The 16,663-nt window shown below is 35.8% G+C and overlaps 1 protein-coding gene across 1 annotated transcript; it reads right to left on the reverse strand.

The window, feature by feature from the left end:
* Positions 1 to 511: 511 nt before the first annotated feature.
* On the reverse strand, positions 512 to 2,434 carry LOC130463063 (protein FAR1-RELATED SEQUENCE 11-like). Its single transcript, XM_056832087.1, has 5 exons — positions 2,293 to 2,434; positions 1,952 to 2,073; positions 1,834 to 1,841; positions 1,092 to 1,234; positions 512 to 774 (listed from the first exon to the last, which is right to left on the reverse strand). The coding sequence occupies exons 1-5, from the start codon at positions 2,432 to 2,434 to the stop codon at positions 512 to 514; spliced, it is 678 nt and encodes a 225-aa protein (XP_056688065.1).
* Positions 2,435 to 16,663: the final 14,229 nt, after the last annotated feature.

A 16,663-nucleotide genomic window follows, 5' to 3' on the forward strand; every position in this document is an offset into this window, starting at 1 on the left:
TAACTTTTACTTATAAAACCCAAACTTTTACTTATAAAACCCAAACTTTTACCTATAAAACCCTAACTTTTACATATTTTCCTTTTTCAGCTAATGTGAGTTCCAATCTGTTTTTATTTCAAACATTGTAGTTTTTTGTTTTAAAGTTGTAGTTCTGTATGTTTAAGTTATGAAATTTGTTCAAAAGTTAAGACAGACTTCCCTCATCTCCAACCTAACTTTAACTGTCAATAACTTAACTTTTATTAAAAAAAACAATAACTTTTACCTGTTGGTGCTGTATTTGTTTCCGGTGCTCGTGATGTGCTTGTTTCAGGTGCTGCTATTGCACTTGTTTGTGTGGTTGAAGCACCTTCAGTTTTAAAAGATTTAATGATTCTAGAAGTTCATCAACCAGAGACACACTAGCGGCATAACCATTCTCCATAAGGGTTCTTGTCTCCTCATTTGATTGGCTTTTCAAGATAGGGTTGTAGTATTTCCTAGCCATGGTTTGGCGCCAAAGTGTGTACTAGACCTCTTCCGGCTTTTCATTTTCTAATTTGTTCCAAACCGATGACTTGGCAGATTTTGTCCACCTCTTTTTTATGTACTGTTCTGGAATCCGGTTAACCGAATGAAGGTGCAATATCCTAATGTAGTGGTAGCACAACCATCCCGAAGCTTCAAAGTTTTTACACGTACATGATACTATCTGGCTCTCGTGGATGTATGTTACTCTCTGTGCAGACCAAGGTTCTTCATCGATGGACACAACATAGAACTGAGTATTACCTGCATTAGTAGTAGTATATTGTAAAGTAAGGAAAATCAATATAAAAGTTACCCCTGGTGTACTTAAAGTTAAAAAACTTAATTTTTCAGGTTACATAACTTTTAAAACAAAAAACCTAACTTTAACTTTTTAGCCCTAAAATGTTAACTTTAGCTTCTCATATTCAGTAAGATGGAAAGTTAGGAAAATATGTATAAAAGTTAGCCCTGGTGAAGTAAGTTAAGAAACTTTATATTTCAGTTTACCTAACTTTTACAACAAAAAGACTAACTTTATAATTTTTTCAAAAATGGAAACTTTAACTTCTGATATTTACCTTGTGTCCAAATTAATTTTTTTGTTGTTGCAATCGAATATCCAAATTCCTCCTCAAAGTCTCTGAATAGTGACAACGTGTAAACTTCTGATGCATGTTTTAGCAATCCAGATAGTGGTAAAGCCGATGATGCAACTGATTTACTACAAGAGAATTCAGCTTATTGTTTTTCTGTACTTCTCCAACGATGTATTGTTCCTTTGAAAAATCTATAGAAATCAGTTAAACTTGTTGTTCTGTTTTCTCTAAATCCGATGGCGTAATTAGTGCTTTCACTTCGTTGTGAAGACAAAATCCCAGCTGAAAATAAGTCTTTACTTAGGGTAGGGCACCATTTTTCTCTCTAATCGTATACGTACATTTGTAAACCATTCTTCCCCTATCAACTCATATGCTTGCAGCATTGATCTCCAATTGGTTTCAAATTCAACTATTGTGACACACTTATACAAGAAATAGTGGAATGTCTTCTTAAAAGTTGGATCTCGTTTCAATGCCCCAAATCTTATAATAGCAATTTGATGCAAATGCCATACACATTATATGTGTCTTGCATCTGGAAAGACCTGCATATACAACCCAATCTTAAGTAAAATGTTTTATTCAAGTTTTCCTAAATTTTACTACATCAATCCTGACTTTTAATACAAAAAGGCAAACTTTAATTTTTGTACTCAAAACTGCATAACTTTAACATTTCAGGTTCCCCTCAAGTTAATAGTTAGCAATATCAATATAAAACTTAGTACACTGTAATAAAAATTAAGAAAAGGTCTTTACCAGTTTAACTAACTTTTGGTAATTACATTATAACTTTAGCACATAAAACTACAACTTTAAGAATATATCTTGGATTTTACCTGACTGATGACATTGTTCATTGTTGCATCCTGATCTGTAAAGATTGATATTGGACTTTTTCCCCCCATTGACTTTTTGAAAGTTTGTAGAAGCCACACAAACAACTCAATCTTTTCATCTCCTGTGAATGCACAACCAAACAGGCAATTGTTCCAGTGGTTGTTTATTCCAACTATTGGAACACAAATTAGGTTATACCTGTTTGTTCTATACGTTGTGTCAAAAGCCACTATATCTCCAAAAATTCCATAGTCTTCCCTCATCATAGAGTCCCTTCAAAACAAACTCCACAATTTTCCTTTTTCATCCTATCTAAATCTAAAAAAGAAGTTTGGGTCACCTTCAAGCTCTAAATACATTATGTCGGTTACTTCTTGTGCATCATCTCCTTCTATTTGCTTCATTTTTAACCTTGTGCAGTAATTTAGATGGTCTTTCTTCAAGTGCCCTAAATTTTCTTCACCTCCAGCTTCAATTGCCATGTAGTTAAAAGAAGCCGTGGATGACAGACCTTTCAGTTGTGCATAAAAGAATGTAAATAAAATAAAATTTTAGGCAAAAGGTTTTATTTAACTTTACTCAAAATTTACTTCTTCAGGCCTGACTTTTTGTACAAAAAGGGTAACTTTAACTTTTTTTTCTTTTAAAGTTTTAGTTCTTTATGTCAAAGTAATGGAAAATGTTCTAAAGTTAAGACAAAATTCCTCATCTCAAACCTGACTTTAATTGTTAATAACTTAACTTTAACTGATAAAAGTCTAACTTTTACATTTTTACCTTTCTTCAGCAAATGTCTGTAAGGCAATTTGTTTTATTTCACACCTTGTAGTTTTCTGTGTTAAAGTTGTAGTTATGTAGGTTAAAGTTAAGGAAATTGTTGTCAAAGTTAAATACTGTCTTCATTCATCTCTAACCTAACTTTTACTTTAAGAAGCTTAACTTTAACTGAGATGAGTGTGACTTTTATATTTCCAACTTTTTTCATCTTCAAAGGTGATTGCAGTAACACAAGCATGAGTATCAAAACAATAACTTTTACACAGAATAACATTTTTACTACTAAAAATGTAAGTTTAACTATCATAATGTAACTTTTACCAGATTTTTGCATAGTTTCAATTGCCTCCCCCTTCTCTTCCGTTATTTGCCTTTCAGATCTATGAAAGTAGTGCCATTGACTTCTAGTTAAGCCATGGTTGTGAATTATCACGTGATTAACAACCGCATATATGCCTTCAGAACTCATTTTCACCCTCAAGCATGCCCTACATCGAGTTCTTGTGATTGGAACTTGCCTTGGTTTTCTCTCTTTTTTGGGCACAACAGGAACAACTGTATGCACTTTTTTCTTTTTGTTCTTTCCATTGTTTGTTACTCCTACTGCTGAACAAAGAAATGTCTTTTCAAGCACGATTATTGTCCCAACTTTGAATCTCGTGTTTCCTTTCCTTATGGAAAATCCAACTGCACTAGCATGTTTTTCGTAGAAACCTAGAAGTTCCTCCACTGTTTCTGCATAACCCATCAGCGTTCCAACAATATCTTGATCAGGTTCTGTTATTGCAATTATTAAAAATCAGCAGAAATTTTAATCATAAAACCCTAACTTTTACGCATAATACTATAACTTTTACTAAAACAAGGCCAACTTTTACTAAAGCAAGTCTAACTTCTATGCATATAACTATAACTTTTACTAAAACAAGGCTAACTTTTACTAAAACAAGGCTAACGCATAAAACTATAACTTTTACTAAAACAAGACTTATCTCTATTAAAACAAGGCTAAATTTTACGCATAAAACCACAACTTTTACGCATGAAACTATATCTTTTACTAAAACAAGGCCAACTTTTACTAAAACAAGTATAACTTCTACGCATAAAACTATAACTTTTACTAAAATAAGGCTAACTTTTACTAAAATAAGTCTAACTTTTACGCATAAAACTATAACTTTTACTAAAACAAGCCTTATCTCTATTAAAACAAGGCTAACTTTTATGCATCAAACTATAACTTTTACGTATAAAACCACAACTGTAAATTCTCTAATAAAATCATGTTAAAAATCTAAGCAAATATTCTAAACTTTACATTTCACATACTTAACTTTTACTCTGAAAATCTCAACTTTAACTTTGACATCTGTAACTTTTTCAAACACCAATATTACAGCCAATCCAACACATTTACATAACTTTTACAGGAATATCTCTAAGTTTTCCATTCATAACTATAACTTTAACTTCGAACGTATAATTAATTTTTCCAACGCATAATTATTCATACCTTCATAATCAGAAATAATTTGTTGTTCTTCAGCTTCGATTTTGTTATTTGACTCTTCTTCTTCACGTTCCTCCGCAAAGCATTATTTTCTATGCAATTGTTGGGAACGTCCTCCATTGTTGCATCTTGAATATCAGGTTCAACCGGAGCTTGAATTCTTTGAGTTGATTGAATCACACTTCGAATTAGTTCTTCCATTAGATTTCGATCTCTCACAATTTTGATCTCTTGCGATTTCAGAGATTTCGATCTCTCACGATTTCACAATTTCGATTTCTCTTGTCTAGGTTGTTTCTCTCCCCTCTTTCTACATTTCAATTTCGATTTCTTTGGTGTATGTTCTTTCTCTCTCCTCTTTCTGCGTTTTTTTTCCTTCTCTCCTCTTTCTGCGATTTTTTTTCTTGTCTTTTCTTGTTTGCGCAATCTGTGGACTATGGACCGTGGTGCACATAGAGCATGGTGCACCAAAAGAACATACGTGCATAAGCAAAAGAACATGACACTACGGAAAAAGAACATGCAATATAATATTTCACTTTTTTGTTATAAAAATAATATATTATTTTACTATTTATTAAAAACCTAAATAAAAAAAATCATGTTCTTTTCTCGTAACCAGATGTTCTTTCAATTATATACTAGTGTTCTTAAGATGCACCATGTTTTATGTGCGCCATGGTCCACCTTCTAAATTGCGTTGTTTTGCGAGACTTTTCTTTCGCAGGCTCATTAATTCGCACGTGTGAGAGTATTAATGTGCACCTGTTGCACCCAAGACCTTTTGAATTAACTTTGGCTATAAAATTAAGAGAGTTCCGACCGAAAAAGTGAAAAGTGAGGTCTCAAATCTCCATGACCACGATTATGGAGTTAATGTTAGCTAAATAAGTAATTGGAACGACTTAACTGGATATTGCGTAATACGAACTGAACTATTTGTCGCGTCGTGGCCGGACCACTGCTCTAAAAGACAATTCCGCGCTACCTCCGATGCAGTAGAACTCTTGTGGTTGCCCTCCAGGGTTTACACGACACCAAGGATTGTGTGCACTCACAAGCCTCGGTTGGAGACCAGAATATTTGCCTAGAAAATATAAGAAGAGTGTTTAGAATTTGAGAGAGAACAGTAGAAGAGAATGCTTTCTGATTGTGTTTTGAGAGAAACTGTAGAGAGTCATTTATAGGGAAGCTGCAACACCCATAAACGGCTAGTAGTGGGAGGTTACGGGATTAGTGGGCAGTTAAAACGGCTATTAAGTGGAGTTAATGGGGCAGTTACGGAATTAGTGGTTTGACTAATTATTTCTGACCGTTAGAAAATAATTAATCCCACCACTTACCAAGTACCAAGTACCAAGTACCAAGTACCAAGGCCCAAGGCCCACGGCCCACGGCCCGGCCCGCGCGTGCGCGTGTGTGTTGTCTGTCCACCCATGCCACTCACATGCTTTCTTAACAAATGATTCCCTCAAGTCCCCAAATATAAACATATGATTTGTGTTTTTCCCATGTGGGACTTTTCATATTCCCACATTTTCCCACTTCCCACTCATTTTCTTTTGTATTCTCACTAGGATTTCCAACAATCCCCCACAGGTCCGAAGATGAGAAGAAAAAAAAAGAAAAAAAGGAATTGAATTTCTGGGCAAAACAAACAATTGAATAGGTGTCAATGTCTTGCGACTTGAATTAACACTTAGTGACATTCAAGCTAGAATCTCTTTCCTACCAAGTGACTTTCGTTTTGAACTTAATAGGAGGTTAGAAACTCATTACTCAAAGCACACAATTGAACATGTATGATATTCTGAATCTCCACCAATAAAAGTGACGCATTATACTGGCCATACGTCCAAAACCCTGGATGCTCATAGGTGCTCTAGAGAATAGCCCATGCAATTCTCATAGGAAGTGGCCTCACTTCCACACCTAAGTAGGTGAATCCCATCAAGTGTGAGCTACATCACACCACCAATAATATGGATATGGGTTCATTAAGAGCCGTATGCTCAACCTCGTTCAATAATAGCAAGCACATCATAAACATCTAAGGGATGGACAAAAAATAAAATGTGTGCTTCTGAATTATTACATAATGTTCCCCTTTGAACTCATAGTGAGTAGGAGTTCATTACCTTACAATTCATCCAATGGGCCTCAAGCCCATCCCCTCCGACGTTTCCAAAACTAGTTTCTTACATAGGCCTTTCGTTAACGGATCCGCGATGTTCTTTTCGGACTTGACATAGTCCAGTGATATCACTCCACTTGACAACAATTCTTTGACATCCTTGTGCCTCAAACGAATGTGTCTTTTCTTCCCATTGTAGGCTTGGTTGTTTGCCACGGCAATAGCAGATTGTGAATCACAATGAAGTGCAACTGAGGGAGCTGGCTTCCCCCACAGTGGAATATCTGCCAATTCAAGAGCAATAAACTCAGATTCCATAATAGACATAGCAATACAAGATTGCTTACAGGATTTCCAAGAAACAGCTCCACCCCCTAGGGTGAAGATATAACCACTAGTGGAGTTGACTTCATCATTTCCGAATACCCAGTTGGCATCACAATAACCCTCCAATGCTCCTGGAAACTTGGAGTAGTGCAATCCCCAATCCATGGTACCCCTTAGGTACCTAAGCAATCGCCTTAAAGCACCCCCAATGCTCATTGCTTGGGTTATGAGTGTACCTGCTCAATCTACTTACAGAATAGGCAATGTCAGGTCTAGTATAGTTCATGAGAAACATAACACTACCAATAATTTTAGCATACTCAGATTTACAAACATGATCACCTTTGTTTTTCTTTAAATAAATGATTATATCATAAGGGGTCTTGATTGGATCGACATCAAATGAATCAAACTTTTTAAGAATCTTTTCAACATAGTGAGCTTGGCTGAGACAGATGTCATTTGGAGTTCTAATAATTTTCACTCCCAAAATCACATCTGCCTCACCCATATCTTTCATTTCAAATTTTAAACTCAAAAATTCTTTTGTTTCATTCACTCGATCCAAATCAGTACCAAAAATTAGCATATCATCCACATAAAGACAAATAATCACACAACCAGAAGAATCATGTTTATAATAAACGCAAGAATCACCTTCATTTACATGATAGCCATTACTAGTCATTGTCTTGTCAAACTTGTCATGCCATTGCTTAGGCGCTTGCTTAATCCCATACAATGACTTGACCAGTTTACAAACTTTGTTTTCTTGACCTGGAACAACAAAACCTTCAGGTTGAACCATATAAATCTCTTCATCTAAATCACCATTCAAAAATGCAGTTTTCACATCCATTTGATGCACAACAAGATCATGAATGCATGCAAGAGCAATTAAGGTTCTAATGGTTGCAATTTTAGTTACAGGATAGTATGTATCAAAATAATCAATGCCATGTTTTTGAGTAAAACCCCTTACCACAATCCTGACCTTATACTTGTCAATGGATCCACATGATTTCAACTTTTTCCTAAAAATCCACTTACAGGTGATGGGTTTACAACCTCTAGGCAGATCAACCAATTCCCAAGTATTATTACTTAGGATTGACTGAAGCTCGCTATCAATGGCCTCTTTCCAGAAAACTGCATCAACTGACCTCATTGCCTCTTTATAGGTTCTAGGGTCGTCTTCTAGAATAAATACATACACAAAATCATCAGTAATCAAGAAAGGTCCAGTTAGGAAAGTAGTAACAAAATCATCACCAAAAGTTGTTTCCTTTCTTGCCCTTTTGCTTCTCCTTGGCTCTAAATCAGACTCATTATTAGTAGTGGAAGAAGGAGCAATGGGTAAAACATTAGAAGTGCTAGAAGATGGTACATCATTAATGCAAGAGATTTTCAAAGGAAAAGTGTTTTCAAAAAACTCAGCATCTCTTGCTTCAATAATGTTACCACTTGCATAGGAGTTGTTAGCACCCTTAACTAGAAAGCGATAAGCAGAACTTTGATAAGCATAACCAATAAAGATAGAATCAACCGTTTTGGGACCAATCTTGTCCCTTTTGAAACTAGGTAAGGCAACCTTTGCTAAGCACCCCCACACTTTCAAGTATTTCAGGCTTGGTGCTCGACCTTTCCATAGCTCATATGGGGTCTTGTCCAGTTTCTTATGAGGCACCCTGTTCAAAACATGACAAGCAGAAAGAATAGCTTCCCCCCACATATTATCAGGAAGCCCGGAACTAATAAGCATTGAATTCATCATAGTTTTTTCAAGTTCTATTTTTCCTTTTAGCAATCCCGTTTTGTTCGGGTGTGTAAGGAGCTGTTTTTTCGTGAACTATACCATTCTGTTCACAAAACGCCTTAAGGGTGTTAGGGTCAAACTCACCCCCTATCACTCCTAAGTCTCTTGATTTTCCTGTCTAGATGGTTTTCAACTTCAGCCTTGTACTTGAGGAACATCTCCTCGGCCTCATCCTTAGACCTGAGAAGATAAACCATGGTGAATCTAGAGCAGTCATAAACAAAAGTAATGTAATATCTTTTACCACCCCTGCTTTCATAGTTTTTAAAATCCCCCAAGTCACTATGAACAAGTTCTAGTACTTCTGTCTATCTATCTATTGATTTAAAGGGTTTCTTTGCAAATTTTGCTTCAACACATACTTCACATTTTGCAAAATCAGTTTTAGAAAAGCTTGGAATCATGTTCATTTGTTTAAGTCTTTTAATTGAAGCAGTATTAACATGACCCAATCTAGCATGCCATAAATCAATAGACTCAGCAATATAAGCAGAAGAAGTACTAGCTTTCTTATTCATAATTTCAATGGAAACATCAAGAGTAAACAACCCCCCATTACAAAAGCCCTTTCCCACAAATTCCCCATTGTGAGTAATAAGTAGTCTATCAGAATCAAAGGACAATTTCAAACCAACTTTCATAAGTAAACTACCAGAAATTAAGTTCCTACGCATTTCTGGACCATGTAAAACATTAGTTAAAGTGAGTGTTTTTCCAGAAGTGAGAGTGAGAACGATCTTCCCTTTGCCTTGGACAGTTGCGGAAGCAGAGTTACCCATGAATACATTTTCACCATCAGTTTTGTCATAGGAGGTGAACATTTCTTTGTTGGTGCAAATGTGCCTGGTTGCTCCTGTATCAACGATCCATTCAGCAACATCACCTGTCAAGTTAGCTTCTGAAACAACAGCAATAAAATTGTTAGGATCAGCAACTGCTTCAACAAGGTGAGCTTGATTCTGATCTGGCTTCTTCTTGACCCTGCAATCCCTGGACTTGTGACCAGCCTTCCCACATTCAAAACAATTACCCTTAAACTTATATTTCTGGATTTTCCCTTGAGGCTTGAACTGACTGCCCTTCCCCTTAAACTTATCAGAATAGAAATTGCCCTTAGGTTCAACCAGATTAGCTTTAGCAGAACCAGAAAATATAGATTGACCCTTATCCTTAATACGGTTCGCCTCCTCAATTTTTAGGTGACCTACGAGTTCCTCTAGGGTGATGTCTTTCTTCTTATGCATTAACTGGTTTCTAAAATCTTTCCATGAAGGTGGAAGTTTTTCAATTAAAACAATAGCAAGAGTGATATCACAAATGTTCAAACCCTCAGCAGCCATAGCAATGCAAATATTCTCATATGCATGAATCTGATCAATAATAGGTTTATCATCCTCAACTTGAAAGCCTAACCATTTACTAACACAAAAACGTTTAGTACCAGCATCATCAGTTCCATACTTTTTCTCTAAACCATCCCAAATATCCCTAGCATGATTATAGCCCATATAAATATCAAGCAAAGCATTCGACATATGATGCAACAACATTCCCTTACATGTTCTATCTGAAGGAAATAATGCCCTTGGTCCAAGTATGCATTCAATGTTAAGTCTAATAAATGCGGTTCAGTATTAATTAACAAGTTAATAATTCAGTGAGATCAAGTGAGCTGAATGCCTAGCTAGAGGCCGCTTCAGTTCAAGTGGAATTAATGATATTAATCCACAGCTTACTCTTGACTGAACCCGTAGGGTCACACAAATAGTACGTAAACGGATCAAGTATTTAATGGCATTAAATACTCCATCTATGGATATTCGAAATCGACGGATCTTGGTTTCAGTGGGAGCTGAGATCGTCACAGGCAAGAAATGAATACTCCGGAAACGATGATATTGCCGGAAACGGAAATATGGATCGTATCGGAAATATAAATATTATCCAAGTCGTAGATGTTGCCGGAAACGGAAACATGGTACGTATCGGAAAATATTATCGGAAATGGAAATATTGCCAGAATCGGAAATATTGCCGGAAACGGAAATATTGTCAGAATCGGAAATATTATCGGAATCGGAAAATAATTCCGGAAACGGAAATATTAAATATTTGTTCGAAACGGAAATTGATTCCGGAATCGGAAATATTAAATATTGTTCGTATCGGAAATGAATTCCGGAATCGGGAATTTAATCGGAAGCGTATCGTACGAATTAGCATCGGACGAGGCCCGCTAGACGAAGGCCCAGCACGAAGCCAGGCCGTCGCCCAGCGAGCCAACGCGCACCATCGCACGCCAAGCCTCGACCAGGCCCAGCGCAAGGCCAGGCCCACCCAAGGCCTTGGGCGCGCGCGCGAGAGCACAGCAGTGGGCCGAGCGCTGTGCGCCTAGCGTGGGCCGCAAGGCTTGCGCGGGTGTACGGTGCTCGTGCAATGCTTGTGCGGGAATCCTGAAGCAATCGGGATTCGAAGTGTGATTAAATCCTAAAACTATTAGATAATGATTATTTAATTAGAGTCCTAGTAGGGTTATAATTAAATAAATTAGTATCCTAATAGGATTCCAAAACCCTTTCCATAACTCTATAAATAGGTGCCTAGGGTCACATATTTTCATAGATTATTCAAGTATTCAAAGTGAGTTTTTGAGAGAAAGTTCAGACACATTCCTTGACTAAAAGTGCCGAAAATCTTTAGTACCTTAAGGGCGATTCTAGTTGGTCAATCTTAAGGCGGATCCGGACGTGCTGTGGACTATCTACGGAGGGACGACACTTGGAGTCCTAAAGACTTGTTCTTGTTCGGTTCGGGCGCAGCTAGGGAAGGCACGCAACAAAGAGTATGCATCTAAATTATGCTATATGATTATGTGTAAATAATATGTATTCCTGGCTAAATGGTTTTTCCGCATGATTTATGAATTGTCATATGTATCATAACCTAACAGTGGTATCAGAGCCTCTTATTATTTTCATAATCTAAATTGCATGAACATGGTTAAATATTACAAATTTGCAAGAATTAAAAGGGGTGATTAATTTTCGTAATTGTTAATTAATTGCAAATTGCGTTTATTTAATTATACGTACGCAGTTTTTCGGCAGTTTCTTCGTTACTCATCCAAATCGAGTGATTTTTGTGTCAATTCCGCATGTAAAAGGCATTCTAAAATTTTGACAAAATTTTTCAGCCGAACCCAGAATTCTCAAATTCGAAGCTTAACTATGACTTTTCGAAGGTTTTAGTTTTTCGAATGCAAAATTTCGTAAATTTAAGATGTTAAATTAAATATTTGCGATTCTTGTTGATAAATCTTGAATTTTTGATTGACCTACTGTATATGTTTAACAAGTTTGAATGCCTAGCCTTGTTAATTATGCAATCTAATTTGTAATTATGATTAATTAGTTGAAAATTAGAATAATTTAGAATTAATTTGATTTTCATAATTAATTATAATTTAATTAGAAACCTATGATTAAAAACCACCATAAAAATTGTAAATTTATGATAAATTTTGAATTTTTATGACCTAGGCTTGAATCCATGATAATCGGAAATCAATTGAATAATAAATTTTCGATTTTTCGCCCTAAAATTATGAAATTAATATTATTTATTAATTTGTCATTAATTTTAAATATAAATTTTAAATTTTTTATGCGATTCGTTCATATAACTTGCACGCACAAAGCAATGGACGCTTCGTGTTACCCTTAAGGGGTGTTGTATAGTGCGGGCATGCGACGACGAGCAAGGGAGCTCGTCGCCCATGCGGCACGAATGCAATGAGCAAGGGCAAGGTGCACGAGCACAAGGCAGCAGCCCTGCCTTGTGTCGTGGGCCACGAGCTATGGACGAATGGGCATGGGCGAAGGCAAGGCACGGCAGTCGCGTGTGGGCAGCAAGCGAGCTGCGCCACAACGCGCACTGCCTCGCGCAAGCGCGCGTAGCCTCGCGCGCAGCGAGCGCAAGCTCGCGTGCCACGAGCGCTGCGCCCAGCGTCGATCGCGCACAGCGAGCGATGGCTCGCGTGCATCGAGCGCTGGAGCGCGCGCAGCAAGCGCTGGCGAGCGCGCACAGCGAGCGATGGCTCGCGTGCATCGAGCGCTGGCGCGCGCGCAGCGAGCACCACTTGTGCGATGACTTGCGATGGGAAGATGCAGCAGCTATGCGACGAGCGCATGGGCTGCGCGCACATGGCCAGCGATGGCTGTGTGCGTGTGGCCCATGGGCGTGCGATGCGTAGGGTGTTTGCATTACGATTAGATCTTTTTGAATGTTTAGTTTGAAATTTTCAGTTTACGTAATTTTAAATAATTTTAAAATTAATAATTTAAATTATTTTCTTGGATTTTAATTTTGAATATTGTAATTATAATAAATTTTATTTATTCTAATTATTTTACTAAAATTAAAATCATGAATTAATTTAAATACGACTGAAATCAAATTAAAATTTTGGATTCAATTATAAATTTATATGGGCTTTAAATTTTAATTAAATTTGTATGTTTCCGGTTAGACTTGAAATACATTTTTATGTTTAAAATTAGTAAAGCATATGAATTTATTGGTTTAAGTGGGAGCCCTTTTAGTCGTAAACTCTTGATTAGGTTTACAAATCCTTAAGGTTAAAACAACTTGATTAGAATTAATAAGGACTGAATAATTGGTAGATTATTGGTGCCCTTGATTAATTGCTGCAAATGTTTACGTGATGCATAATGTGTTATACTAACCAGCTATGTGGGCCATTCATGATAATGAATGGGTGAATGGTATATATTGTATATGTACTGTTTTGCAGGTTATGAAGTGACTAGTATGGCCCAAATAGGATAGAAAATATGGTCTGTGTACCATTAATTTGAATGTAATTGGTCTAAAGTACCAAAGTCGTTTTTCAATTCAAATATGGTCTGCGTACCATCAAATAGTTGTAATTAGTTTTAATTATAGCTTATCCTATTTGAAGAAAATGGTGCCTCCCACGGAGATTTTCAAGACGGACTTTGAAGTCAATGCTTCAAGATGAAGTCGGGCCATACTAGATCACATTTATCTTATGCATGCTTTAAGTTATTTATTGCTTTAAATATGTCTTAATTATGCATGAGATTGTGGCTTGATTATGTTGCATGATTAAGGATTTTAGTTCACTTAAAATCTAACCAACATAGTAAGAGCCTTAAGTTCCAAACTTAAAAATTGAGTTAAAAGGTGCCATGCCAAAATATTCACTTGCTTGGATATCCTTTACATCAATCTAGTAATAGTTTTCGCTCAGCGAGGTGTTACTTATTGGTCCTAAAGGGGCAAGGTACACAAATAATTGTGAGTACATGTTAGTTTTGGTGAAACTCAACGATATAAGTAAGGAGTCCTTTTATGTCGTGGAAAAATCGATAGGTTTACCTAATAAGTTCTTAGATGTACCTATCAACCAAGAGTAGTTTCTAGACTATTAGCAAAAAGGCTTTTGCTTACCTAAAATGTTTTAGAATTGAGTCGACAAACTGTGCTTAATTCTTCAATGGTTTTAGGGTCTTGGAATCATTTTATTCACACCTGCCGGAACACATAATTCGAATAAAATGCTAATGACTTGTTTAAATTGCATGATTGCTTTCATTTTCAAGTTATTATTCATGATAAATGTTTAGACTTTGCATGCTTCAATGTATGTTTTAAATTAAATATCTTGCACTGCAATAAATCCTTTTAGAAAGGTAACAGTAAATTTCCTCGATTGGTAGTGAATCCAAGAACGATTCACGGAAATGAGAGAAAGTGAGCAATTTAAAATGTACGTTTCTTATAGCGACTTTTATGGTTGTTTTCGAACATCAAAATCGAATGGCAAACCAATTGGTGCTTGTGAATTCAAAATACAATGTAGTTTTGAGATCATAAAGCATTGAGCTTAAAACGCTCAGCTTTACCAATGGTTAACAACCTAATATCTTTGTCAATTTAATTCTCGAATGAGTCTAGTCCCTAGACATTCGAATAAATCGATGCTTAGAGAGCTTTAGAAGCTTCTGGAAAGATCATCTAGTTGAAGCAAAATATTCAACATAAATTAAAATGGTAAAAACCTTGTTGGTGACATTGGACATGTCTAACAAAGTATAAAAGTCAACACTAAAGAAATCAATTCTTAAGACTATAAGAAAGGGTACAAGAAATAGGAAAACGAGGAACGAATGAAAGGAATTTACGATTCCGTTTCTACCTATAAGTTTATGTTTAAAGAGAAGTGACCTAGCAATCAAACTTCCTTGGTATCATATACCGCTTGAGGTTCTTACTTCGGTAATAACTCAAACAATGGAAGCTAGGATACACTAATGACCTACAAGTGGGAAATGAAGCATGGCAATGCTACATTAGTTGTAGGGTCATCTAGTTTGTTTTAAGTCCTTTCAAAGGCTGGAACTTAATGGCTATTTTGTTCCATAATCAACATACCTAAATTTCTGTTTTCAAACACAGAAAGACTCACATTCAAGAAAAACAAAAACAATGTTTGTTTGTTTATTTGAATGAAATGGTCAATTACAGGTTGAGTCAATATGCTTGATTAAAACAAACAACTCTTTAAAGAACTTTACTAGGTTCAAATCAACCCCTTGATTTGAGTTCCACTAATCTTTGGCATTGTTGCTTAGACCATATCAACAAGTTAACATTCAAAAGCTCTATTTTTATAGACTTTTGAAAGTTCATTGATTTCTAGATCAATTTAAGACGACTAGTCTTACTTATTGAAAGTAACAAAAGATATGAACTATTGTTAGAACTCCTAGACAATAGAGTTCAAAGCTAAAGAAAGATTTTATGACTTTATTATTTCACATGGATTTGAGTGAATATAGGTTTATTTACTCAAATGTGATATAAGTTGAATCTGTTTGGCTAGTTCAAAGATTCAGAAGTATAAAATCCACTTGGCAAGAAATCATAAAGATCTAGGTTAGATCATGTTGATGATTACTTGAGACCAAATATGATCATCAATGATTGTGTGTTGTAATTTCACAATCTAGGTCCATAAGATATGGCATATCTTAGTTGGAATAATCGAAGTCAATTAGTACTTGATTCAATCAATGATGGATCATAAAGACTTTTCCTATAATTTCTAAAACAAAATGCTCAACTACCACCAAACTAAACCAAATTCGTCAAAGCTATTGAAAAGTAATTTCAAAATAACTTTTCATAAAATATATCTAAAGAGTTGCAAAACTCAGTGTGAGCTTAGTGTTTGTCATTCGACAAACTAAGGCTCAAGTATAGATATATGTTTCATTATGATTTATTCAAATGAAACACAAGGGTATTGTTTCTACCATGAATTTTTGAGAACATAATGTTTGTTTGCTCGAAATAATGTCCTTTTGGAGATTCGTTTCCAAAATGACAAGTGGGAGAAAATAGACCTCGAAAGTCTTCGAGGCGAACAACAAACATAAACGGACATTCCGGAGGCTTTTTCGAAGTGCTTCAGAAAATCCGAACTTATTCTTTAAGGACTTTAGAAGTGGCTTTAAAGAATAGACATCTCTTAGAAGACTTTACAAGTGCTTCAAGGAGAACAGAATATTCAAAGGACTTTCAAGTGGCTATTGATATTCTATTGTTTGATGTTCTATACCCTAGTAGGCATAGAGTTCAAGTCACTGGAACTATGAGATTCTTCTATTGGATAGTGAAGAAACATGGAGTTCAGGTCATTGAAGCTATGCGATTCTTCCATTAGATAGTGAAGAAACCTACAACTTGCAGTCAAACTATTATCATGTAGATTAATGAGTTTGTGACTTGTAAGAAAGCTATGACGAAACCCAGATTCCCTAAAATGGTTAGAGGCCATATATAGACTCAAATGTTTTAAATGGTTAGAGGCCATAAAACATACTCAATGTTTTGATGACAAAATTGAAATTTTGTTGATTTGCAAGAATAGTTTCACACCTATTGGTTGCAAGTTTGTTTTAAGGATAAAAACCATCAAACATGGAATTGTGTTCACACACAAAGCTAGATTAGTTGCTAAAGGTTACAAGCAAATTCATGGCATGGATTGTGTTGAAACCTCATGCAAAATCATAATGCTTAAGTCTATAATTCAA

The sequence above is a fragment of the Spinacia oleracea genome, chromosome 6 (assembly GCF_020520425.1).
Source record: "Spinacia oleracea cultivar Varoflay chromosome 6, BTI_SOV_V1, whole genome shotgun sequence".
In the NCBI taxonomy this organism is placed as follows: Eukaryota; Viridiplantae; Streptophyta; class Magnoliopsida; order Caryophyllales; family Amaranthaceae; genus Spinacia; species Spinacia oleracea.

Excerpts from the sequence above, each read along its gene's own strand:
- LOC130463063 (XM_056832087.1), bottom strand. The coding sequence starts at position 2,434 with ATGGCAATTGAAGCTGGAGGTGAAGAAAATTTAGGGCACTTGAAGAAA. Across the intron at positions 2,074-2,292 it reads AATGTATTTAGAGCTTGAAG|GAGATGAAAAGATTGAGTTG; the intron begins GTGACCCAAACT and ends GTGCATTCACAG. Across the intron at positions 775-1,091 it reads AAAATTAATTTGGACACAAG|GTAATACTCAGTTCTATGTT; the intron begins GTAAATATCAGA and ends CTACTAATGCAG.